The 24,890-nt window shown below is 47.6% G+C and overlaps 2 protein-coding genes across 2 annotated transcripts in view; one reads left to right on the top strand and one right to left on the bottom strand.

Moving 5' to 3' along the window:
- The window catches only part of LOC126542094 (solute carrier family 12 member 2-like), a 75,491-nt gene extending 56,754 nt beyond the window's left edge, over positions 1-18,737 (top strand). Inside the window, exons 18-24 of the mRNA XM_050189102.3 lie at positions 3,428-3,642; positions 6,483-6,845; positions 13,065-13,179; positions 14,918-15,004; positions 15,149-15,266; positions 15,372-15,439; positions 17,198-18,737. Coding sequence (XP_050045059.1) covers positions 3,428-3,642; positions 6,483-6,845; positions 13,065-13,179; positions 14,918-15,004; positions 15,149-15,266; positions 15,372-15,439; positions 17,198-17,333 — 1,102 coding nt within the window. The 3' untranslated portion in view covers positions 17,334-18,737. The remainder of the gene's footprint in view (positions 1-3,427; positions 3,643-6,482; positions 6,846-13,064; positions 13,180-14,917; positions 15,005-15,148; positions 15,267-15,371; positions 15,440-17,197) is intronic.
- A 2,207-nt stretch (positions 18,738-20,944) lies between these two features.
- LOC126542074 (betaine--homocysteine S-methyltransferase 1-like) overlaps positions 20,945-24,890 on the bottom strand; it is a 34,009-nt gene continuing 30,063 nt past the window's right edge. The window contains exons 7-8 of the mRNA XM_050189071.3: positions 24,041-24,272; positions 20,945-21,248 (exon numbers count right to left, since the gene is read on the bottom strand). Of these exons, the coding sequence (XP_050045028.1) occupies positions 21,077-21,248; positions 24,041-24,272 (404 nt within the window). The 3' untranslated portion in view covers positions 20,945-21,076. The remainder of the gene's footprint in view (positions 21,249-24,040; positions 24,273-24,890) is intronic.

Here is a 24,890-nt window from a genome sequence, read left to right as displayed (position 1 = left end):
GCGGGGGCTCAAGTTGCCGCTCGGCCTCCCCCTTGTAGAATTTGTCGAGGGATCAAATACATGAATAATAACTGCATTGCCATTGTCAAAGATGCTGCAAACGAATTCTTGAACACTACGCACTGTCAAGAGAAGTAAACTATGTCTTTTTTTTATAAAAGAATGCATTCGTATGTGTCAAAAACTGCGAGAAATAACTCGTATCAATGCTTTCAAGTTTTTGTCTATTCAATAAGTCAAGAAAATATCACGCGAACTTTAGAGCTATATCAGTTCGAAACCAGCAAAGCAGTGCATGCCGCTTATACGAAAAACGTAAAGGCCATGAAATGAACAAGATGAGGAGAAATATTTTAATGAAGCTTTGTCATTTAAGAACCTTGTTTACGATTTTCTACATATGAAACGACCTCAATCTCAATGACGCTGTCCTTCGTTCCAATGTATTCCGCAGTAGCAGCTGTCACCGGTCGTGTATTGTGAGTATTTTAATTGCAGAAAATTATAGTGCAATTAGAGAGCACATATAAAGAGCAGGAGCTCTGCAAAATGTATGCTAGAAATGCGAAGATACAAAGGAATATACAAATACCAAGATACAGCATGATAAAGGGCAAAAAATTGTCACTGGAAACAAAGTTCACTGCATGTATACACACAATCTCGCAACAAGACATTTAAATATACATATAACTCCAATAAATCTACCTATATAAACAACAGTCTCTGTATATAATGCGTCAAACAAGGAGAGCCATACCCACAGAGAACCATACACACACTGCTCGGTATCCTACACCAGCGAGACAAAGGACTTTCCGGAGTAGCTGCGATAGCGTCGAAGTGAAAATGATGCCCTCAAGCGAACGAGTTGCGATCCGTCGAGTCCCCACCACAGAATAAAGAATCAACTTTCAACAATAATCAACAATAAAGAATCAATCAATCAGTTTGAGAACATTATACTCATAAAGTTTCGAAATTGAAATCGATGCGCTCCATAAATTCCGCGGCCTACGCGAGATGCCGTGACGAGATCGCTCGCCATCAAAACGCCTTTGAAACTTTGTGCTCAAATGGGGCTCCTTGCGTTATGCGACTCCAGGTGCATGGGCACTGCCATGAAATCAAGCCCGAGTTCGCAATGTTCGCGCCGAAATTTCGAGCGTGAAAAAGACATTCTAGACAAAATCCGGAATGATTTCCGGCGCCGCGGTAGTTTTGGTCGACGGTGCCTGACAGCACGAAAAAATTTCGGGGGGGGGGGGGGGGGCTGAAGCCCCATACGCCTTCTTCTCCCCCCCCCCCTCCAAGCTTCGCCCCTTGTGGTGCTGGTAGTTCCTCTGCAATGAAATTGTGTCGACTCGTGAATGGCGCCTTGAGCTGCAGAATGTTACCGACCCACGGAAAAATTCTGCTTGCGCGTTGCACGCAATTGAGACACTTGGCATATTCTTAAGAGCTGCACGACTAGGTGAGGCATTGTAATTAGTTTTGAGTTCGTGTACGTTTTTGTAAGCGTCGTGTACGTTGAGTACGTGTCGAGTGAGCTTTCACCCATATATTTTTTTACATAATATAGCATGTCGCGCCTGCGGCTAGAATAACCTCTACAGATACCATCAAGGCCGTTATCTGTACTTGTGTCATGGGCGCCCCATCGGCGTTACTGGTAGATCAGTTGAAATTGCAATAAAGGTTATTTATGCTAAGACGTTGCTAATATTTAGCGCAGCAAATCGGCTACGTTGGGGCTACAGTTTCAAAAGCAGTGTACCCAAGCCTCTTAGAATTTTGCTGGCGGATTGCCTGCTCTTTGTATGAAGTTCGTTTCTTTCACCAAGATAGCCAGACTGCGCCATCGCTTGCGGCCATCGCTCGAGGGTTGTTTTAAAACGCTAAGAGGTTTAATTGAATTTAAATGTGGGCATTTTCCATGTCAGAACCCCGAGTTGATTGTGAGGCACGCTGTAGTGGGGAATTCTCACTACAGCGTGTTTTGACCACTAGGGGATCTGTAACGTGCCCCCAATGCGTGGGAGACGCGTGTTTTTGCATTTCGCCCCCGTCGAAATGCGACCGCCGCGGCCTGGATTCGATCTCGCGACCTCGTTCTTATCAGCGCAACACCGTAGCCGCTAAGCCACCGCGGCGGGTGCTAAGAGGTTCCTTAATAGGACCACCACATGGCTGTTAGTATAGAGTGTGTGTAAAATAACTGAATTTTGTCATAGCAGGTTCGAAGATGGCGGCAACAATATGGACACGGCGTTCGCACACCGTGTGAGCTGTGTCATTGGGTAACGACGCTCTGGAGCATAGCTAGCTCAAAATGTTGCGTAGGCACGGTGACGGAAGCTGGATGAATATTCATGAGCTGCACACCAGAAACACGGTCACCTTGAACAGGTCGCGCGCTCGATCACACGCATAAGGCGAAGCCGTTCAAGAGGATAGAGAACTGGACAAGATTGTATTGGTTCATGGCTAATAACAAGAGCACGCTGAAAAACGAAGATGACCGAAGGCGTAGACACAAATCAGGCGCTGGTGTTCTGTCTGCGCTCGTCTTCGTTTTCAGTGCGCGGTCATTAGCTATGAGGCCATTGCAAGCATATATGTAGTGGCATCGAGTCGTTCCGTTGAACAGACAGTACATTTAAATTGTGCTCTTCCAATACTTGCTGTTGCCACAGACGGAAAGCGGACTAAGATATGCGCGCTCTCGCGACAGACATAATATCGAGCACAATTGTGCAGCAGCACTTCACAAGCGTGCTTTCTGGATACAAGGCTCTCAATATGGTAACGGCTCTTATTCGAGTCTATTACTTCGACCTACCACGGTATAGCTCAGTGGTTATGGCGTAGTGTTGCTGAACACAAGGTCGCTGGTGCGATTCTGGCAGCAGCGGCCACACTTTAGATGTGGGCGGAATGCGAAAGCGTTCGCGCACCGTATATTAGCCGTCATAGCGGAGCACGCTAATGAAACCTAGGTGGTCAAAATTATTCCGGAGTCCCCCACAACGGCGTGCCTCATAATCATATAGAAGTTTCGGCATATAAAACCACAGAAAAAACAAACGTTAGTCCTTCTCGCTCTTCGTTATTAGGCCCGAGTAGTCCCTCTTCCATAAGTTGGCACGAGAGTCATCGCGAAGGTCAGACCACAGTTTGCACTCTGCCCTTCCTCAGGCGAAAGCGCTTTATTCTGTAGCTTGCGACGAAAGAACTGCGCCACTGAGTAAAATAGAAGATAAAATGGAATACATTTTCAAGTACAGCAATGCGAAATATATTAGCGCCTCCTTCCGGGCGTGCTTTAATCATCTGTGGGAGACGAAGTGCGCATCCTGCAAATAGAAACAAACATAATTGAAGAGACTCGAACCACCGTTATACGTGGCGTTTCTTTCTCACGCAGCCACTCATTCGACTCACACATGTCACTGTGCATCCTGCGCCTTGCTGAGGGCATCGACTTCTCCAAGTACTCGGCGGAGGAGATGGCCGCCGGCGCGACCTCAAGCTCGGACGCTGCGTCCGCATTGCCCGCGGGCATCGCAGGCAGCCTTAACCGGGACGCCTCCTCGATCGACACCCTTCCCAGGAACAGCTCCAACTCGCAGCTCTCGCAAGGTATGCGGGGCCCCCTCGCCTTTCTTCCAACCAATCTCGTGAAACGGAGTGATGTAAGCGGGCTTCTGTCAGATAGTCATGTGTTAACCCGATAAATAGACGTTGGAAGGCACGCAGGTATTAGTGGGAGGGGAAGACGCCGGGGTAATATGAGCCCCCACCTTCAAACTATAATTCTTCCTCTCTGCTGTGCCGTTGCGACTGAATTACGAACTCTTGTATGCGCTTGTGTGTGCGCGTTTAGATAAACTACTTTCCTTTGCATCATTTCGCACCCTTTCTCCCCTTCGACATTGAAGGGTAGCCAATTTGGCTCGGCTTCCTTTACCTCCCCACATACTTCTTGCCACTTTTGTTTCTCTCTCTCATCTCCTTCGCCGTCTCTTCCATCGGTGCGGCTCCTTTTATCCTCGATACTACCGTCAGTTTTAACCTGTATGACTAGAGTAAAGAATTCAGAAAATGAACCCCGTTTGGCGCTGCAGAAAGGGACTGGTACAAACAAAGCTTCTTGGACTAACATAATAAGCGGTCCGAAACACTGTAAGCATTTAACTGCATAATGGAGCGTAAGACCATACAGAATACCGGTCAAAGTAGACGCAGTGTGTAAAAACTGGGCGTATAGAAAAGGCCAAGCCGAGAATTTGACAAGACGAAGCGCTGTCTAAAATCTCATTTTTGCGAGGGACGAACATTTGTAGAAGCAAATAAGCTCAGTTTAAAACAACCACCTAGAAACGTACGCATGAAATGTATGCGTTCACAAGTTCCGTGGTAGACACGCAATTTACCGTTTGTTTGGTACGCGCCTAACCAACTAATATGACCTTTGTCTGTGGAAAGAATAAGCCACTTGTTGGCCAGTCACGGAATTTCTTGTGTCTGCCTTTTTTACGACAACGTCGTTCGAATCGCTCCAGATTTTTACGAATAATCAATCAGCCGATGTTCACAGATCACTGCGCCAGACTCCTAGCAGTTTCTTTGAGCACGGTGTGATTTTTCTTACCAGGCGATCGGCAGCCGAGTTCACTGCGGTTGCCTGTATACGATGACATGGCGCTTTGATGCTCTTTAAAATCGAAACCTGTATTGGCCCTAATAAAATTTAACTATTAGACGCGCAATGGATCAATTGGCATTTCATACCATGGCGACTGGGTACTTCGGCAAGAAAAAAAGAAATGCAACTCGCGCGAAGCAAGGTATGTCGCAAGGTTATAATTTACTTCGGGCTACATGGTTGCCCGTTGCAGAAAATGTCTGGTAACTCTTTGATTTCGAGTGCATGCGACATGTTATTCACCCGTTCCTTTATATGCTGGGTGGTGCTTTTCACTGTAGTCAAATTAACCACGAGCACAGACACCAGAACAGGAATAGCCGTTGCTTAGTTATCTAGCTCCGTTGCTATACTTGATTTGTTTCGCGCACAAAGTACAAGGTAGCGCAAAAGAAGTAAGAATCTACGAACCAGCCTCATTCACTGCCCTATTAACCTTCACTTCGTCCGTAGTGTTCAAAACCGCCGCCAAACCCGCGCTGTATTTACGCTCGGCACTTTCTCTGCGAGCGTGCTCAGAACGTTGAATTCTTTCACCAAGTGTTCTCTCTCTCTTCTCTTTCTTTCTTCTCTTTCTCTCGCTTGCCGCTTCCGCTGCCCTCTATGCAGCCCTGAGACCGACCGCTTCGTGGTTGGTCTTTCTGGCAGCCCTCACGCTGGCCGGTGAGTCGATCGACGCGCACTTCCGCACAGGACACTGATCCAAAGCAACGATGTGATATCCTAATTTATGTTATAGCTTTGTGTACGAAGTCTGAATTATTTTCAGGCACGCAATGCTTCGTTCATATAGATTTTTTTTTTTGTGCACTTTTGTAGTATGCTCGTCCCTGAAGTTGGGCTGCACGCATGCGTTCCAAGCAACACTATTTGTTTTGATCCGCATCTGTCGTGTGTCGTGTGCTGTATGTTCCTTGTTTTGTGTTTTTTGATGCTCGGCAACAAATAATTGGAAGAGATACCCTGAGAGTAAGTCTGCAAAAGCCTACAACTTTCGTCGAAACCATGCTAGGTGACTGACGGGATATGAGACGACGAAGAAGATATGGACTAAAGCTCTTCTACGCGTGTCGACTAGGACATTAAACCTTCTGTAAATAAATATACTGTTCTTCCTTCACGTAACATCTCTGGTGGAGTTACATTACCTTTATTGCCGGACACTACAGAGGGCGTATTCCTGTGCCCCACATACGCTAGACTCAGCATATAAGGGTGTGTGTTCCACGTTCCACGTGCCTATCACCTATGTGCCAATTATAGTGTATTGTGTCGTCCCGAGTAACCAGGTAACTGACACGGCCCTGTGTGAGGCTTGCATGAGTACCTATACCTGTTCGCCATCATGTATGCTAGTTTTATGTGCTCCATCAAGTATACTAGTTTTGTGCGCGTATTTTTTGTGGGCCTTGCATGTATGTACGACTGGGTCACAAGTCAGATCTTACTATATCTTTAAGTTTCTTTTGAGGAAATCATTCTAAGGCTATAGGCATTGACAACAAGGTGCCAATTTGGGCTCGTTGGCGCTTCTGCTGGACTTGTATGAAGCGAACAGTGCGACGTGAGAGAGTGATTAAAACACTTGGGGCGCAGCGCTAACCAACCGAATTATTTTATTTCCGGAAAGGCCTGTTATACACGTAAGGCTAATAAAGATAACCGTTATCCGTAACCTTCCTTCCCACAAATATTCGGAAGGCAACGCGTTCCAGTGCATGGAAACGACGCAATATATATAGATAACCCATTTCTCGATACGGTCGCGGTGCAGCGGGCAGCTCTTGCGACGAAGACGAGCCCTCGACGGCGCCGCAGACTCCGACCGTGGAGAGGGCGAACAGGGACTCCGGCCTGGGCACGTACCGCAAGAACGCCTCCTCGCCGTCAGCCAGCCCCCGCGGCGGTGCCTCGTCCGGCGGAGGCGCCGGGGCCCCGGTCATCGGCCACGAGAGCGTCACGGTGACGTTCCGGCGCGACTCCTCGGCGCCCACGGTGCTGCAGCGCTGGACGCGGCGCACCTCGTCCCAGGCCCTCGAGCGGAGCGTGCCCAAGAACGTGCTGCACTCGGTGAACCAGTTCCAGCGCAAGCAGAAGAAAGGCTCCATCGACGTCTGGTGGCTCTACGATGACGGAGGTATGTGTGCGCACGTCGCGCCCGCCCCGAGGTTTTGGGCGCCGTATTGAGACTTGTTTGAGAGCGGGTTCCCAAGACGGGGGTCTATTACCCCGTGGCTTTTCTTTTTTTTAGCAGGCGTGCGGGCACTAGTTCAGACACTTCTCTCGGGGCTGTTGCTTGACAAAGAGTTGCTTGAGAAACGCACCTTCACTCCGTTGCATTCGTCACGAGTGCGTGGCTATACGAAAAGCAGAGACTGCGTCAGTCTAGTGGTACGTGTCGCTGCAACCCAGTTTCCCAAGGGGACACTAAAGAGAGGAATAATTTGAGCTGTGTTTGCGATTACCCTTAGTTTCTTGATAAGCCGGAAAAAATGCGACAATGAGAGGTGGGTCGCGACGCCACCTTCAAGCTACCGCACCATCTTGCCACGAGGTCACGAATTTTCGACGTCGTCTGCTCGATGCTAGTTAGGGCTCATTCACACCGGCGACTGACAGGGGTCGCGCGACCAAGTTGGTCGCAAAGCGACCAGTCGCAAATGGTCGCTTTTCTCGAAAAGCGACCATTTTGGGCCAGTCGCTCTCTCGCTTGCCGGTGTGAACATCAGTCGCCTTCGGTCGCTTTTTGATCGCCAGTCGCAAATGGTCGCGCGACCTCCTCAAGTCGCCGGTGTGAATGAGCCATTAATGTTTCATCAGTGAAGATTGGGCTCCATTAAAATACAATGTAGTCCAAGACTCAACTTAAAACGTTTTGAACCTAAATGTTTTGAGCCACAACGGCGGAAATGCGAAAACGTATATTGAAATCCGTGACGTCATACTGATGGACTGGCGCTCAATTTTAATAATTACTTTGCATTAATTTTAATGTCCAAAATTCTTGTCGCGTTCATTCGGTCCAGGGAGCTCCCGAATTAACACACCTGCGTAGCGCAGTACAACGCGTCACTCGTTTCGTATGACCGAGAGATCTCAGCAGTGATGGTAACTTAGAGACAAGCGTTAAATTTATCGTTTAGTCACCCTAATTATAACGCTGCTTTTTTTGGAGTCTTAGCAACTTTCTTAGGTGACCTTATATCTGGCCATATAGGGTTTCTGGCAACATAAAGTAACTGCTATTTCTTTTATAGAAATGAAAATAAAAGAAAGAGATGTAGTCACCCTATAATGGTGACGGCTACTACTTTTCTCATAGCAGAGATAACGATATATGCAAACTGAGTAGTAGGCAAATGAAAAGAAACGGTCACAGGGTCAGACATCTACAGCATGAAGTCCTATACATTCACGAATGCAAAGGCAAGTCACACCACAATGAGTAACTATTCGGATCATTTAACAAGTCAACTGCATGCGGGCACAGCTGAATTCGGCGAGTGCACACTGTTAGGATTGGGGGCTCAATCCCATCGCTCGTAATCAGTTGTCAAGATTGGAGTCGGGCATGAATTAGATGGTAGCTGGCCCATGCCGTCGTCCAACTTATCCACGCTGAGGACGTTGTTGAAGGGAAGTACTGCTTCTCATCGAGAACGAGGAATATGGGTTTATTTGCAGTATCTACATGCAGTTCATCAGTCTAGCATGTCTGCGAGAGAAAGTACATCAGTCTAACATGACTGCTTGAGGAAGTGCACTGAGCAGCCGCACAACAGCGGTTTATAAACACTCGGTCCTCCCTCGATCCCAAGGTGAGGGAAACGGCCGTCCAGTCATCGTAAACAGTCGCCTCTCTGCGGGACGGCTTACACACACAAACTCACACACACACACTTCCTTGTGCGAGGTTCACGGCCCGGAGCCGACGTCAGACGGACTTCGTAGAACTCTGGGCTCGCGTCAGGAAAGGCGTCTTTTATTCCCCGAGCTGGCCCCTGCAGCGCGCCGCCAGGTGCCCATTATCTTGCGTCTTGAACGGCGCGTGGGAAGGAGCCTCGAACTACGTTCCCGCGAGCACTCCCCCGCTCGCGGCAGACCAGGGCGGCGGTGGCGGGCTCAGTAGCAATAGTTGGTCCGCCGATCGCATTCAGGCACAACGGCGACGAGGCTAGAGCGTAACGGTGGCGTTCCAAGAAAAGTTGCCACTGCTGTCGCAACTGGCTGGCAAAACTTGCACTTCAGCTGGCCGTTCTTAACAACATTGGCCCCCGTACACTTGCTTAATGGTCGAATGGAGGCGGCCATTTTTGCTTTTACCATTAGGCGCTATTTTCACATTTTGCTTTTTCACATTCCGACAATAGAGTCGTCATCACTGGAAGTAATAAAGAACTGGTTTGAAAACATAGTTAAGGAAGACGTCTATAGCGTCAATAAAAACAAACAAATCATTAAACAGAGAGAGATAAAAGGATAGGAAAGGCAGGGAGGTCAACAAGGAGATTATCCGGTTTGCTACCCTACACTGGGGGGAAAAGGGGGAATAAAAAGAGGAAAAAAGGGAGAGAGTAAGCACTGAGTGCGGGTGTGGGAGGGACACTATACACAGGGACACTATAAACGGTCTCTTAAGCCGGTGCACTTCAAGTATTGCACTAGTGCACGAATCGCTTTTCGAGCCAGTGACGGGTGTGGCCGCGGTCCGAGTATCTTTGACTCGTTGAACGGTCTCGAGTCCAGTCGGTGTAAAGTTGCCCGCAGAGAGAGGCGTTGGACATCATAGCGAGGGCAGGTACACAATAGGTGCTCGATGGTTCCCTCGCACCCACAGGAGTCGCACATCGGGCTCTCGGCCATTCCCAAACGATAGAAGTATGCGTTCGTGAACGCGCCGCAAACGGCACAGCTAGGTTGTTTCGCCGCGGGAAAGGCTAGATGGCAGTTGTAGCCGTAGCGTGGGTTCCAGTTTATGTAATCGGCAATTGAAGGCACTTGAACTCCAGAGATCTTGAGACTTCTTGCGTGCATGTAGTTCCCTGGCATCGTCCGACCTCGCCAAAGGTGTTGGACGTGTCTGTGTATCTTCGTGGGCAGACCGGGCAGCCTTGTCAGCTAGGTTGTTGCCGACGATGCCAGAGTGAGCAAGAATCCATTTAAATATAATGTGGTGCCCTCTTTCCAGAGCATGGTGGTGCACTTCCCTGATGTCAGATATCATCTGCTTGTAAGTTCTGTGATGTAATGCAGACTTGATACTGTGAAGAGCTGCCTTAGAATCACAAAATACGACCCATTTCTCTGTTGGCTCTTCAGTGATGCACGTCATAGCGGCATGGAGAGCTGCAAGTTCTGCCGACGTAGATGTTGTCATGTGTGACTATTTGAATCTAACTGTAACCTGCCTAGCTGGAATGACGAATGCGGTAGTTGAGCTGGTAGGTGAGGTCGAACTATCGATATATATATGTGAATGTGGTCATGATACGTCTCGTGCTGTAATAGGAGCGTAAGTTGCTTCAGAGCGGGCGATGGATGACTGGACTTTTTTGTTATTCCAGGAATAGCAAAATTCACTTGAGGCTGTCGCAGGCACCACAGGGGAGATGAAGGCTTCACCGCCGGTGTAAAAGATGTCGGTATGCACTCTTGATGAGCGGTAATCACTCGTGAAAAGGTCGCTTGAGGTTTCTCGGCTGGTAGAGAGGCCAATGATGGTCAGGGATCCTTGACAGATGGCGAATGTGCGCTCTGAGAGAGTCAACAGCTGCATGTGTCTGGACCGAGGCAGCCCTAAACACGTGCGTAGGGCTTGACCTTGTATGCTCTCCAAAGCGCGAAAGTTCGTCTTGCATGCATTTGACAACACTGGTAGACTGTAACGTAGGAGTCCAAGAAACAGTACCTTGTACAGCTGCATCATAGAATGGACTGGTGTACCCCAGTTTTTCCCGCAGATAAATTTGAATACCTGAGAAATGGTAACTAACTTCTTCAGATAGACGCAGTGAGGGATCCACGAGAGGTTGCGGTCAATGATGACGCCCAGAAAGCGATGCGTCTTAACATAGGATACAGCTTGAGCATTGATTGAAACAGGATACAATGACATTTGTTTGCCCGTAAAACCAACCAATGCGCACTTTTCAGTAGACACACTGAGGGCTTATTCTCGGAGATAAGACGCCGTCATGGTTGCCGCCCGCTGAAGCCTGGCTCGTACCTGAGGGCGAGTCACAGCAAAGGCCCAGATGCAAATGTCGTCGGCGTATATTGAGACATGAACTGTCTGCGGTAGGCACTCCGCTAGTCCTACCAAGACGAAGTTGAACAGAATGGGGCTCAACACTCTACCCTGCGGCACACCACGGCAGATGTAATGTTCTGAAGTTGGGCCGTCTTCTGTCTGTAGGAAAAAAGCACCTCTCGGTCAAATAGTCCCGAATCCATTGACACATCCGGCCACCAACTCCAACAGCCTCAAGTGAGTTCAGTATGGCCTCATGGGCGACGTTGTCGTATGCTCCTTTTATATCTAGAAAAAGTGCCACTGATAGGCGCTTGAGGCTTTTTTTGATTTGGGACCCAGGTTACGATGTGAATGACGTTGTCGACGGACGAGCGACCTTGGCGAAAGCCCATCATGGCGTCCGGATAGATGTTGAATCGTTCTAAGTACCATTCCAAGCGAGCAAGAATAATTCTTTCCATCACTTCACTGACGAAGCTCGAAAGCGCAATCGGACGATATGTTGAGAGCTCAAGCGGAGACTTTCCAGGTTTCAGAATGGGGATCAAGCGGCTTGATTTCCATTGTCTAGGAACGGCACCGTTCTGCCAAGACTCATTGTAGTAGCTGAGCAGCTCATCACGTGCGTCATGTCCAAGGTGGCATAGGGCAGCACACGTGATGCCATCAGGTCCTGGGGACGAAGAACGCCTGCTGGTCGCCAACGCAGCATCGAGCTCTTCGAGTGAAAAGAGCACGTTCATTTCTGGTACACGTGCCTCAGGGATGTCACTCAGTGCTGCGTTGGTAATGATGGCAAATCATTAAAAACAATACTAAGCCGCCGTGGTTGCTTAGTGGCTACGCTCTAAAAAGAGTTTGCAGCCTTTGGTTTGTATTTTTACCCCAAACAATAAGCGTCATCTGTCTTGCCCGCATTTCTTTTCTTTAACGCTGCAAGCCCGGTACTTCCCAGTCACGAACGGCTTGCGCGTTATCAGCTTGACACAGCATTTTCGACAGGAAAGTAGCGAGCGCCGAGTTTTCAAGAGAGGAAACGCAAACAATGAAGATGACGATTATTGCTTGGGAACAAGATAAGCGCCAAGCGGTGTAAACTTTCTTTAGAGTGTATGGTGTTGGTCTGCTGAGCACGAGGTCGCGGGATCAAATCCCGGCCACGGCGGCCGCATTTCGATGGGGCGAAACTCGAAAACACCCGTGTGCTTATAGGTTTAGGTGCACGTTAAAGAACCCCAGGTGGTCCAAATTTCCGGAGTCCCCCACTACGGCGTGCCCCATAATCAGGAAGTTGTTTTGGCATGCAAAACCCCATAATTTAATTTTCATTAAAAAAATAAATACTGCGCAAGTCACCATCTGTTAGCGACATTTTGCTAAAAATTGATTGTTTCGGGCCGCGACCTGGTGACTGTACCCAAGAAAAGTTTGTGCCAACACCGAATCTTAGCTGCACTGTTTTGCAAGAATGATTCTAACGTGTGAAGTGAACACCTCCACAGCTGTCAACAGCTCCGTCCATCATAAGTTACCTATCGAAACCAGTTCCATAGGAATCAGCGTTACTTCATGTAGTAATCAATGTTGCGCACCACTTGGAACGAGGACAGGAGAACGACAGACACTAGCGCAAACTTGCAACTGGTTTTAATGGTAGGAAGTCAAGTGGTTTATATACATACACGAATGTGATGTAACATGAAAGGCACAATAAAATATGCGTGTGTAATAAACAAGACAGACTTGAACACGCGCATTCGTCTGTCGTTCCCCTGTCCCCGTTACAAGTGGTGCGCAAATAACATTGATCACGAATTGTAACGAACTAGCACAAACCAGTACCAACACAGAACACCTATACAAACTTGTACCAATTTAAGTCGTAAATTGCCCACGATAGTGTCTGACAGGGCATATTTGTTAGCCAACCATAAGACTAGCTCGAAAAGCGGCCGCTTGAAGTTACGCATACTTTAATCGACTTCTTACTGAATTTCCTACTTGTCCAAAAAAGTATTTTGAATAGGAAGAAACGCGTCATTTAACGATTTGCAGAGCCACCGACCTGTGCAAGTGTTTTTATTTCTTCGTTTTTGTCCACAGGCTTGACGATGCTTATCCCGTACCTTTTGTCGACGAGGTCCCAGTTCTCAAGCTGTCACCTCAGGGTGTTCGCGCTCGCCAACAAAAAGTACGAGCTGGACAAGGAACAGCGCAAGTGAGTCTTTTTTTTTTCTGTCAAAGGCAGTGAGCGTATGCAAATTAAGGTACACAATCGGTGTCCTCTGCTACGGCGTATGGCCCTTGTGCCATCAATCATCACGTCGTATTTTATAGCTAGCTTGTTGATTTGAGACGTGAAACTCCCTCTTCAATGAATCAGTTAATAAATCAACAAACCAATGAGCAGGGGGGGGGGGTCAATCTTAATCGTTAGATCAATCAACCAAAACAGTACTCCTTTGAGTAAATCAATAAGTCAATAAATATATCGATCAATAAATCAACCAATCACTTTCAGTAAATAAGTGAATCGATCAATTCAGCATTTGACTCTGGAGAATGCACTTGAAGTATTTTTGCTTGAAGGAAACTGTCGCTCTTCCTAGCACCCATGTCTTAGAAAGTAAATTTTACTAATAAAGGGGCTGCACGGTCTGACTTCGTTACACCGGGTAGAAAGAATTGCATTTAAAGGGACACTAAAGGTTACCAGAAAGTCAAGTTAAAGTGGTAGAGCAATGTTCTAGAACGTCTAAGGCGTCAATATAATCGCGAACAGAGCTTTAGTAACCGAGAAATTGAGGTAAATGCATGACACGATTTGAGACCCCACAGCGACATTCCGGTACTAGCCCGATGACGAAAGCACTCCTCATAATTTGTGTTCAAACTACTACTCAACTACTCGTATTAAAAGATATCATTTCATTCGATTATACGGAAGAAAATGCTTTTTGTCTAGGTCTATTCGATTCTAAGAAAAAATAACATTTTGACGTTACCCTTCAGTAGTATGGGTGGTCGAAAGGTTTCGTTTTCGCTGGACTGTGCGCGCTCGACTCTGCGCCGCGCACGCTTTGGAGTTTCAGTAGTTTCGTTATCGCGTCGTGCTGTGCGGCTCTGCTGGCTCGCGAAACTTTCATTTGGAACAAGCAGCGAGAATGCCACGTCCATGTGATGTCGTGGGAAGCCCTCGTTGCTTTCCCGCTCCGGAGAGCCGGTGTCGAGGCCGCCGTCGTAGTACACAACGACGCCGGCAGCGCGAGCCCTCAGCAGCAGGTCGCGCTCGTCAGTGCTCAAATCACTGAAGTTGAGCCCAGCATCGCGAGCTAATCTATCGTTGTCAGGGCCCATTGCGACGAGCGTCGAAGTTTGCGTTATAGAATGAAGAACCAGCTTATGGTCTCGCGTTTCTCCTTCCGCTAGCCACCATACTCCCGCTTTCGCTCTGCTGTCGGCTCCGTCTTGGCTCTGTTTCTGGCCGCGCGTTTGCGTTTTGCGCAGAAAAGCCGTAGCGCCGTCTGCGGACGCCGTTCTACTCACCGATGGCGCAACGTCACTATGAGACCATGATGTCAGTACTCCTCGATCGGAGGGCGGGCAATTTGAACTGCGCTAGAGGTACGCGGACGCTTCAGAACGCATTTTCTCTTAAAATAAGTCTCTCCTTGGCACGAAACAAACGTTTCTAGGTTTCTGGGATGGTATTTTAACAGTCCACGTTGACTTTATAGTAACCTTTAGTGTCCCTTTAAAACGCGTGCTCTTTAATGTTTTGTCCAATTTTGTTATTTAAAATAATTAATTGCTCTAAGTCAAGAGGAACTGTGTAAACTTGGGAAAGGGATAGTTCGCACCTGTTTCTTCAGTGTCTGGTTGCACGTGGCCTTGCAAGTGATATGGCTCACGCGCGGGGTTGTTGGATAACCGAACGCTCTTGCTCCGCTTTTCAGCATGGCTGCCCTTTTGAGCAAGTTTCGCATAGAATACTCGGACGTGACCATCATTCCCGATATTGTGAAACCACCGCAGGCATCAACGTAAGTGTACCTTCTGTCTTCCTATTTTTGTTGTCGGCATCAGACTGTCGGCATCAGACTGTCATCAGACTGGCGCGACAGGACCGTTTTTACTCTTTCCCATGGCGCATCGGTCATTGCACTACTGTCCTCATTTACTTGCAGCAAAGAAGAATTCTTTAAAATCCTGAACCCGTGGAGGCAGTCGTCGAAAGACGCAGAGTCCGATCAGACGTCAGCGCCGTTCGTGTCAGAATCGGAGATTCTAGCCTTTAAAGAAAAGGTACGCCCTAAGCGTTTGTGTCTCTCAGCTCTTCTCGTAACTCGGCTATTTACTCAATTTTAGGCACAAGCTAAGCTGTCCCATAATGTTTTTTTTTTTTTTCAGACAAACCGAAATTTGCGACTGCACGAGCTTCTGCGGCAATACTCAACAGGTGCATCGCTAATAGTGATGTAAGTCATTTTTTTACTGACTAGATTCTGCATCACATACGTTATCCGCAACCTAGTTCTGGATGTCTTGAATAGAGAAGCATGCTATACACAACTAGACACAAACGTGCGCCGTTGATAAATTGTGCATGTGCGTGTCGCGCAACAAAGAACGTGTTCCTAAAAGCGAAACATTGTCGCAGCACTTCATAATGAAAACGAAAGGCAAGCTTGCTGATCAGACTTCACAGGTATTCTCGAAGCTGGCACTCGATCTATACCACTCGCCAATATTCTGTAACATTTCTTTTTGCATTGGGCGTGCGCAGTAAATAGGCATTATCACATAATGTCGTCGCTGTAAATGCATTCGTTATATCACGGTGCTCCTGTATCTCCATAATGTTGTTGAACCCCTCGATTCCCCTTCTTCTCGTTCATTGCGTAGCGAAAATCTCAACTGTGGCAGGTTTGATGACTTAAGGTGGCGTGCGAGGGTTTCGATTCGTCAGCTGCCTGTTCATAAGAGTTAACGTGCTACGGGACGCCACTGGCCTTAAGGATGCTCCACGTACTACCCCCATGGAGATGAGTGGCGCTGACTAACACTCGCCGGGTTAGACCTTGTGCACTTACATGACCTTTTATTGACGGCGCGTATCATTTCTTGAAAGAAGTGTGAATGTTCTGTCTATGTGCGCAAAACACAGCGAGTATAAGCATAATAAATGAAAAAAAAATATCTTGTAACTTTTTCGGCAGTAGGGTAAGACACCAGGCAGAAAACTGAAAGTGAGCTTCACCCAAAGTCACCTATGGCTTCCTTCGGAATTTGTACAGACGTCTCTCGACATATGGGAACCATAGGTGCACATTTCGTGTGCTCTAGATTCCGTGTGTCACATCACTGTGCCGTGTCTCTTCTCACTGTGCTTTCAAAAGAAAACGATTCGCATATCGAACTTATTCCACCTCGTCCTAGGCTCGTGCTTTAAACCAACGAATGATGCTTGTTGCCTGTCATTAAGTGCTGCCCGAAGACATTTAGCCACAAACTTTGTACTCAATTCCAAAACTCTGCAAGAAAAGACATTGTTCTACGTTGCCTGCAGGCGATATTCGTCACTAAAGTGTTAAACATACAAGAATGCAGACATGGGAACAGCCACCGCCGTATTGCACGATTGGTAGTGCAATGCACGCGTAATACGGAGGCTGTGGGTTCAGCTTTCACCTGCTGCAAGTTTTTTTTTTTTTTTTTTTAGTCAGCTTGCTCTTCCCTTTAGCTTGTCATTTCTACACTTCGATTAAAAACTCGAAATAACGTCCCCTGTGGTTTCATTGGCTGCATTAACTGCTATTGTCTTCATGAAGTTGTGACCCAAAAAAAGTTCAAAGCCCCTCAATTCCTTTTCTTCTCCTGTAATGTTTTTTTGCCAAATATAGAAAGACGTGCCCGTCCTATCGTACAGTGTAGAGATTACTGTACCACTCTCTCGAACCTAAGCGGATGTCTCAAAGTAATCTAAAATGTACAGTTGCTCTGCTACGAATTTAGGACAACGTGGCAGCAACGTCATACGACTCGACGAACTCGCTCGTCACTATCGCCGCCGCCATTTCAGGGCACAAGTTCGCCCAGTACGAAGTTCGATGTTTGTTCTCCAGTCATTTTTCTTCCTGTATTTTCACCATCGCTACAACGTGACAACATCTGTTCGGCCTCTCGATGGAAGAGCTGCGGATTCCTTTAAGCTATGCGAACGTTCTTCCTCGCAGGACCTTGCCCATGCCTCGCAAGGGAACCTGCACTGCGCCCATGTACATGGCGTGGTTGGAAATGCTCACGAAGGACATGCCTCCGTTCCTGCTTGTACGGGGGAACCAGACCAGCGTGCTCACGTTCTACTCGTAGGGAACAGCCTCAAGAACACCATCTCCAGAAAATCCTGCATAAAGAAGAAAAAAAAAGCATCGCCCATATGGAGGATGAAGAGCCTTACGCCACATACGGCGAGCCGCGGCAAACGGCCTGGTGCTGTGACGTCACGAATCAGTCTCCCTCCACTTATATATAATTTTATATATAGTTCATCATTTGATTTTTCTCTTTCGTTCCTTTAGTTTCCAGAATTTGTTGTTGCCATTTTATTGAAGCATAATTTGTAAAGCGGACGTAGTTTATGTATCAGAGGAAAAGCAGCTGTCGCTTCACGCTCACTGCGCACTCATTTGTAGATATCGTCATGTGCAGTCCAAGTCAGACTGTCAGTCACTCGCCATCGCTTTGATCCTTGATGCTTTGACTCTGTAGATTCGTAGTGCAGAATATTGAGCGCTTTTAGACGCAACTATGAACTCGGGGATTTAATTCTGCAGCACCGCTCGCGATGGCAGCGCCGCATTTTTTGTGCGCTAAGATCGCCAGCAAATGGCTTTTTTACTCGAGGGCTCTCGAAATGACCTTTCGTTCTCGATTCATATCGAGTACTACGGTTCGTTAGGAATCCGAGCTTACGTTAACCGGTGGCAGTACTATGCGCAGCCTTAACATTCGTATCTGTAACGCGGGCTTCCTTGCTATCTTTTGGTGTGTAGAACGCTATCCTCCATAGTGCGTGCGAGACTACGCACGGCCGTCTGACGCGAAATCTCTAGCTTGCCAAACAGTTGGCGTGACGGCTACGTGCGTAAGCAGGGCTTGTGAAACGACAGTCGGCATCAGCATATCTGATATGATACTTATGTTCAATTAATTCATATATCAAGAACTCCCGGCCAAGTGCCCAGCAATCGATAACCAAAAGAAAAAAGAAAACTTAGTCACAGAATTTTTTTTTACGTCACACTCCGCAGTCCAGAGTGCTGAAAAGCTCTGTTTAAAGTCAGCGTTGCCTCCCCTCCCACCTCCGTAAAGAAAAAAACCTTCTACTTAGTACAAATGCAAAGTTAGACATACTCCACAGGGCGTGACTAGAGTGTTCAGAGCTGCAGCCTGCGCTTGTTAGTGAACCTAAAGCGAGCCCTTCATTCATTGAATTGTTATAGTTGCAGACCCTTTTGCAATAATGAGAGAACTTGTACTCTTGAACGAGCGCAAGTGTAGTGGTCCCTTCCCCCGCGCCCAACTCTCGCTTTCCTCCCCGATTTGCTGCCGTCGGCTGCGCATAGATCCATGTCTAGTCCTTTCACGAGATCGAGTGTGTGTGCGCGTGCGTTTTTCTTTTTATACATATGATGTAATCCTGCAATATATTGTACAGCAGAGAAGATAAATAAAATGCACAAGCCAAGGGCGTTGTTCCTTTTAGCCCGCGTACATTGTGGCTTTGTTGTTCACTAGCGATCATCGCAGAATCGGCTTCACGCCCTTTTGGGAATTGCGGTAAGCATTGTATTATAAAGCGTACATACTCTAAAACCAAAGTTGGCTGATGGCAGCTATTTCCTCGTGAGTGAGTGTTCGTACCACATTTATTAGGTCCATCTTAGAGAATTATTTTACTGCTCTTTTTTTTACGCACTTATCACGCTCGACATTTTTCACGCACTTATCTACACTACTCGGTTGTCTTGCCCCTGAAATAGCCTGAATTCACGGCTGATCATGAACGTAGCTATACAATGAAGCCGATAGTTCTCATAGTGAATGTCTCAGGAAGACTCTACACTATGCAATGTTATAAAAAAGACGAAACACTCCTGAGGAGACAAATAAAACGAAATCGCCGCCCAAGCACTCCGTGCAGATGGTTAACCGGCGAAGTTGAAACGTGCGGCCCCGGTGTTAACACTGCTTTCATTAAATTCGGTTCATTAAACGACGGCTTGGTAGGCTGCCGGATCCTCGGTACGCATATGCTGCTTGCGCTCGGCTGCACGAGCCTGTTCTTCTGTCCGGGCTGAAGCATCGGCAGGGCGTAGACGAGCCCGTTACCGGTTCTGCTCCCGGCGTTGCTGATCGAAAGCTGCCTAGTTCCCAGGAGTACGTATGACGCGTGGCCTGCCCATTCCGGAGCCGGAGAGAAACTGATGCGCGTGCACTCGGCTGTGACAAAGAGCAACGATGTCACTACTGGCGCAGCCAATCGCGAGCCTTTTTCTTTTTTTTTTTTCGCGCATGTGCATGGGGTTGCGCCGGAGTTTTCGGCGTACAGGCGACGGACGGACAAATCGGCTATCCATATACAGCTTCGCTGTAAAAGACCATCAAACTGCAGGTCTGCGAAGGTATGCAAGCTATCGCTGTCAGTTCTTTGCATATAGGGTGAAACTTCTCATTTTCCTTTAGCTTCTGCATGTGTGGGATAGCATATTCCATTTGGTATTTGCTGGGGTTCGTCAACCCTTTCTCTGAAGCTACGTATGCGTCATGTATACCTACGACATCTACGCTCAGCTGGAACTTGCAATAGCAATTTGTAGTTTGTCTTAGCACTCTTTCACGTCATCTTCGTTGAAGTCTGTTGCGTGCCAAGCGTCTAATCGCACAAAAATAAAATTAAGGCGGAAAAAGAAAACATGGCGCGCGTCGAAATATCGAACCGAACAACCGTTTAGTTTCTATTGCAGGTAAACCCGCTGCGGTAGCTTACGGGCTATTATAGCACTGCAATGCAGAGGTCGCAAGTTCAATCCAGGCAATGGCGGCCGCATTCCTGTCGGAATGAAATGCAACAATTCAATGGTGACTGGCTTCCCACACTTCACGCGCATACTTTTCTTTTTCACTTTGACACTCCTAATGCTAACCGCATTAAAGACGCTCGTGTATGTAGACTTAGGCGCACGTTATAGAACCCCAGGTGGCCAAAATTGATCCGGAGTCCCCCTTTACGGCATGCATGCCTCATAATCAGATCCTGGTTTCGGCACGTAAGTCGCCGGAATTTAATAATTCATCGTAGGTAAATAAATCACCAGGCAATGACAAGCAACCATACGACGCGTCAAAACTGTTTAGAACGGCGGAAAACTGAGCCAGTTTGTGAATACGCATGTTGCGGAAAGGCGAGCGTACGAAACACTGAAACGAGGACAACATAAACACTTCGCTATCTTAGAATTTGGGAGTACACTTGCAATCGCGACAGCGTATCGAAAGATTAGAAAAGTAGGTCATTGCATCTATCAGACATTGTTTCAGCCCACACAATGGTTGACCAGTGGAACGCCGTCTAACTTTTCAGTGCACTGTCGTGAGTACTATACATCTGCAATAGTGAAGTTCAATTCAGACGTGTGAAAGCAGTGTGTCTTATAGTCGAGGCGTGGTGTATTAGTATTTTAATTAAGCCCTCTAAGATCTTTCATGTACAAAAACTAGCTTTCATGACTATATCATTGTCTTTCGAGAATGCCCACGCGTGTTTCGTGAATGACACGTTGGCGCTGCCTTCTCACGAGCGTATGCACACATATGTCCTTGGGTCTTGCGTGCGTGTCGTGTACGCGTGTTTTTGGGCACCATGAATGACCCCTGGGTGTGGAACGCGCGACTTCCGCAGTGCTAAATGAAAACGAGCGCACTGTAAAAATGTCTTTATTTAATCTTAAAGATTTTACTCCTCATGGAGGACAGCGATTAATTTCTGCTTTGGCATTGAGCAGTGGTGTGGAACATTATAAAAAGGGGCGAGCAGCGCGAGTGGGCGGCGTTCACTTCTTCAGTTTCTGCAGCTTCTTGATCTCTTCGCTCGACGTGGCCTCCTTCTGCTGCTTCAGCTCCTCGTTGCCGGCCGTGACGCCCCAGTTGTCCGGCTGCGAGAAGGCGCTCGAGAAAGGCCGGCCCGTGGACGGTCTCAGGCTCTCCCAATAGGCGCGGGACGCCCTGCGACAAAGGTTGACGAAAGCGTCAGTTTACGTGGGCGGAGTACAGTGCGGTCAACTGTTAAATAGAACACTCCGCGATCTGTGGCTCTCACATTGAGAGCACTTTCAGCTGAAAGTTCCGGCTGAAGCTATATGCTCTGTGCAAGGGTATACAGAAAGATGATAGCGCCGTCATTCCACAACTCGATTCCCCGCAAAAGCCGGGCGATTCCACATTATAGCAGAAAGGGAAAAATTTGCGCGCGCTCTACAATCTCGTGTTCCCTTTAACACTAGACCGTGCTGTAAAGTCGGCATATAAAGTCTGCGGGGCGTGCGTTTAACAAAAGAAAGCCGAGTTTCACGGCAGTTATTGCCCGCATGCCAGTAAAGCTTTATTAGAGCGCGGTGTTCATATGATAGTATATATGCTAGAAATTGGAATACCATGTGTGCCCAGGCTGCGGAAATATTAAGCTATTTTCTCAAATTCCGTTATGCGTAAACTTCAGACGCCCAATGTACGTTTGACGAATGCGCTTTCTGGCAGTATAAATCTTCAGTTGGTGACAAGATAAATGGGAAGCAAATAACACAGCTGCTTAGCTCGGAGAACTTGAATAGATTCGTGGGCCAGCAACGTTAACTCATTTTTGTGACGTCACGGCTGTTGCGAGCTCGGAGACACAGGGTAAAGGCGCAGCGTGGTTTTGTTGCTGGAGCTTGTACTCAATTCTTCGGTTGTCACTGAGCACACAGCCAGCAGTGAAGATAGCGCGACGCACAGCGCAGCAACTCTAAGTAGAGTGCGTATATCGAGAGAGAGAGAGAGAGGGAAGGGGGAGATTTGATTGATGGTGTTTAACGTCCCAGAGCAACAGGCAGGCTCTCCGCGTGTTTCGCCGGCCTGCTGGCTTGAATATGTTGAGGGCGGCAGCTTCTGTCGTAAAATATTCCGCATATTCCATCGAAATAATATTGCAGTGGTTCTACAACTAAATCGTACTCAAAGAAGGTCGCATTTATACGTTCTGATCCTTTAATAATAATAATAATAATAATAATAATAATAATAATAATAATAATAATAATAATAATAATAATAATAATAATAATGTACCTTGCTACATAAGAAACATAGCTGTTGGTTCACAGCTTTCCTTTAGGTATCCCTCATGTCGTTATTTATTACAATGAACTCCACAGCAGGCACAATGAATCTGTTGGCGTTTTGCTGAAGGGCGCCGGAATCCTGCACAATGACTTTTGCGCGTGTCCCTGTAGTGGGCTCACTTGCGCGCGTTCTGCAAGGCGAAGATGAATAAGACTTCTGTTTTACTGCGATAGCGACAATAGCGACACACCTGCCGCACTTGTGGAGCCGGTGTCTTAATTTCCTGCGACGGAGGGAAGAAAATGAAATCGACGATAAAGTTTGCACGGTCAAGTGAAACCCCACTGAAATCCTCCCGCTACCAGCGGCCTGTCTCGGGCGACGACGTTCTTGAACACGAAGCCTTACGTTAGGAGCGCAGTTGAAGCGGCACAGCGCTATATCTGCGCGTGCCATAAACGCTGCAGCTCGATGCCGGAGGCGCCACGACGTGGCAATGCCGAAACACGAGGTCGAGTAAAACGCGAAAACGCCGATAGACCAAGCGCCGTGTGCGTGCGTGCGTGCACGGACAAGAAATAACAAGACAAGTTGAGTTGACTATTAAGTTTATTTCATTGCAACAGAACATGGGCCGCATTTCCTTCCCGATTTCTTTTCTTATCGTTTTGTTATTACTGCCATATTCTAACGCTAGTTTCAGAGTGCTCTGATGACACTGATACACATTGTAGCATCGTGAAACGTTACGAGAATAAGGCGATCAACGTCGTTATTTGAACTTGACTACGTTCGCAGTGAAGTTTGCTTGATGTGCTACCTGAACTCTGAAGCGCTTTGGAGCATTATGAAACGACCAAAGAAATATACGATGCGAAACGTGCGTAAATTCAATGGCCAGCAACAACCGGATGAACCGGAAACGCGAAGCAGCGAAGTACCGCATGCTGTGCCTTCCTTTTGACCAGTGGTGCTTTTCTGGACATCGTCAAATTCCGCCACAATGTCAAATTCGCCATCTTGCCAGCTTATATATTGGCCAAGAGGGTTGCTAGGCTCGAAATGACGCAAATGAATTCGACCGTATGGCGGAATTTATGTCCAAAATAGCACCCCTGTCCTAAGAAGAACTGACGCGTATATTCAAATTTGTAGAACCTACCACATATATTTAATTCACACGCGTAAAAGCACCGCATTCAGCAAGTGCTCGGGAAAAACTTGTATATATTAATTTGGCGCTAAATTTGTCTCGCAATGCCAGACCTGGTATCATCAACATTGTTGTGACGTCATGACACAGAGCGAAATTTGCTGACGTCGTGTAACAGCTAAGGCTATGTATAAAGGAAATATAAGCTCTACCGAGCTGCATGCGTTTCTTTACGCTGCGCTTGCTTGCGACAGCTGCAGCAGTTACAGGCACGGAGCGAGTCGGTCTATCGTGACATCATGACGCGTCCGCCTCCCAAGTACCGAAACCGAAACTGATTCGCAGAAAAAATGTACCAGTAAATTATTTAGGGTACTTTGAGAGGGTTTGAGAGGAATTTTCCTTTACAGACTTTGAAGGTTCCGATCTTTCAGGTAGAGTTCAAGAAAAGACAAGTTGAAAATGCGACGTCCGAACACTCCTAAGCGCTGTTACGTTCCTCGCAGTGCTCGACAAAAGAACCGCGAGGGTAAAAGGTGCTTACCGTGCTCGCACCCAGGGTTTCGTGTGCATGCGCAGACCCTCTCCCCAGAGGTCGTGCTTCTGCGAGGCGTCGGGCAGCAGGCCGCCGCGCTCGGCCGACAGCTCCTCGGCGATGGCTCGCACGTGGTACGGCTCGAAGCCGCAGCAGCCGCCGATGTAGCGCACGCCCCTCTCGTAGGCCTCGCGCGCGTAGCGCTGGATGTCCCAGCGGGTGCAGACGCGCGGCTCCAAGGCTGCGTTCGGTCAAGAGAAATCGGATTCTGTCAGTCCTGGTGCTGCGAGATTGAGGTTGAGACTGAGACTACGAGACTGAGATCGGTTAAAATATACAAGGTCTACGAGGCCTCTGAGTGATCTTTCTTCGCCTTTTGGGCGTAGGAAGGCGCGGTGCTAGACACCGCATTCTTCTGTCACTTTATCGTCAATATGAGGCCACCAGCGCCACGTCTGCCGCCGTTATAACTTGCAGCAACACGATTACGCGACAATATGAGAGTGACGGAATATTATACGTTTGCTTTCAAAAAACCTGTCGTTCGTCTTGTGTCGTTGAGCGGAATAAGGGTAGACGAAAACGACGTGAACAAGGCCCGTCCTGTCCTGTGGCCTGTCCTGTCCACATCTTTTTCTCCCTTTCAACCTGATTCCGCTCAACGATAAAACATGATGTACCAACTGGTCCAACAGACGACGAACCTGACGCTTTGCACCTCTTCAATTAACTGTCCTACTCTCCGATGTCATCTTTTATCCTTTCATTTCGTATTTCTTTCTTTTATCTTACTTCCTTTCCTGGCCCTCGGTGCAGGGCTACTTCCGCAGCCCATATTCTTTTTTTCAGTCCTGTGGCA

Source organism: Dermacentor andersoni, chromosome 2 (assembly GCF_023375885.2).
Source record: "Dermacentor andersoni chromosome 2, qqDerAnde1_hic_scaffold, whole genome shotgun sequence".
NCBI lineage: Eukaryota > Metazoa > Arthropoda > Arachnida > Ixodida > Ixodidae > Dermacentor > Dermacentor andersoni.
Note: the sequence above shows the minus strand (reverse complement) of the source record. Positions and strands in the feature narration are given on the sequence as shown.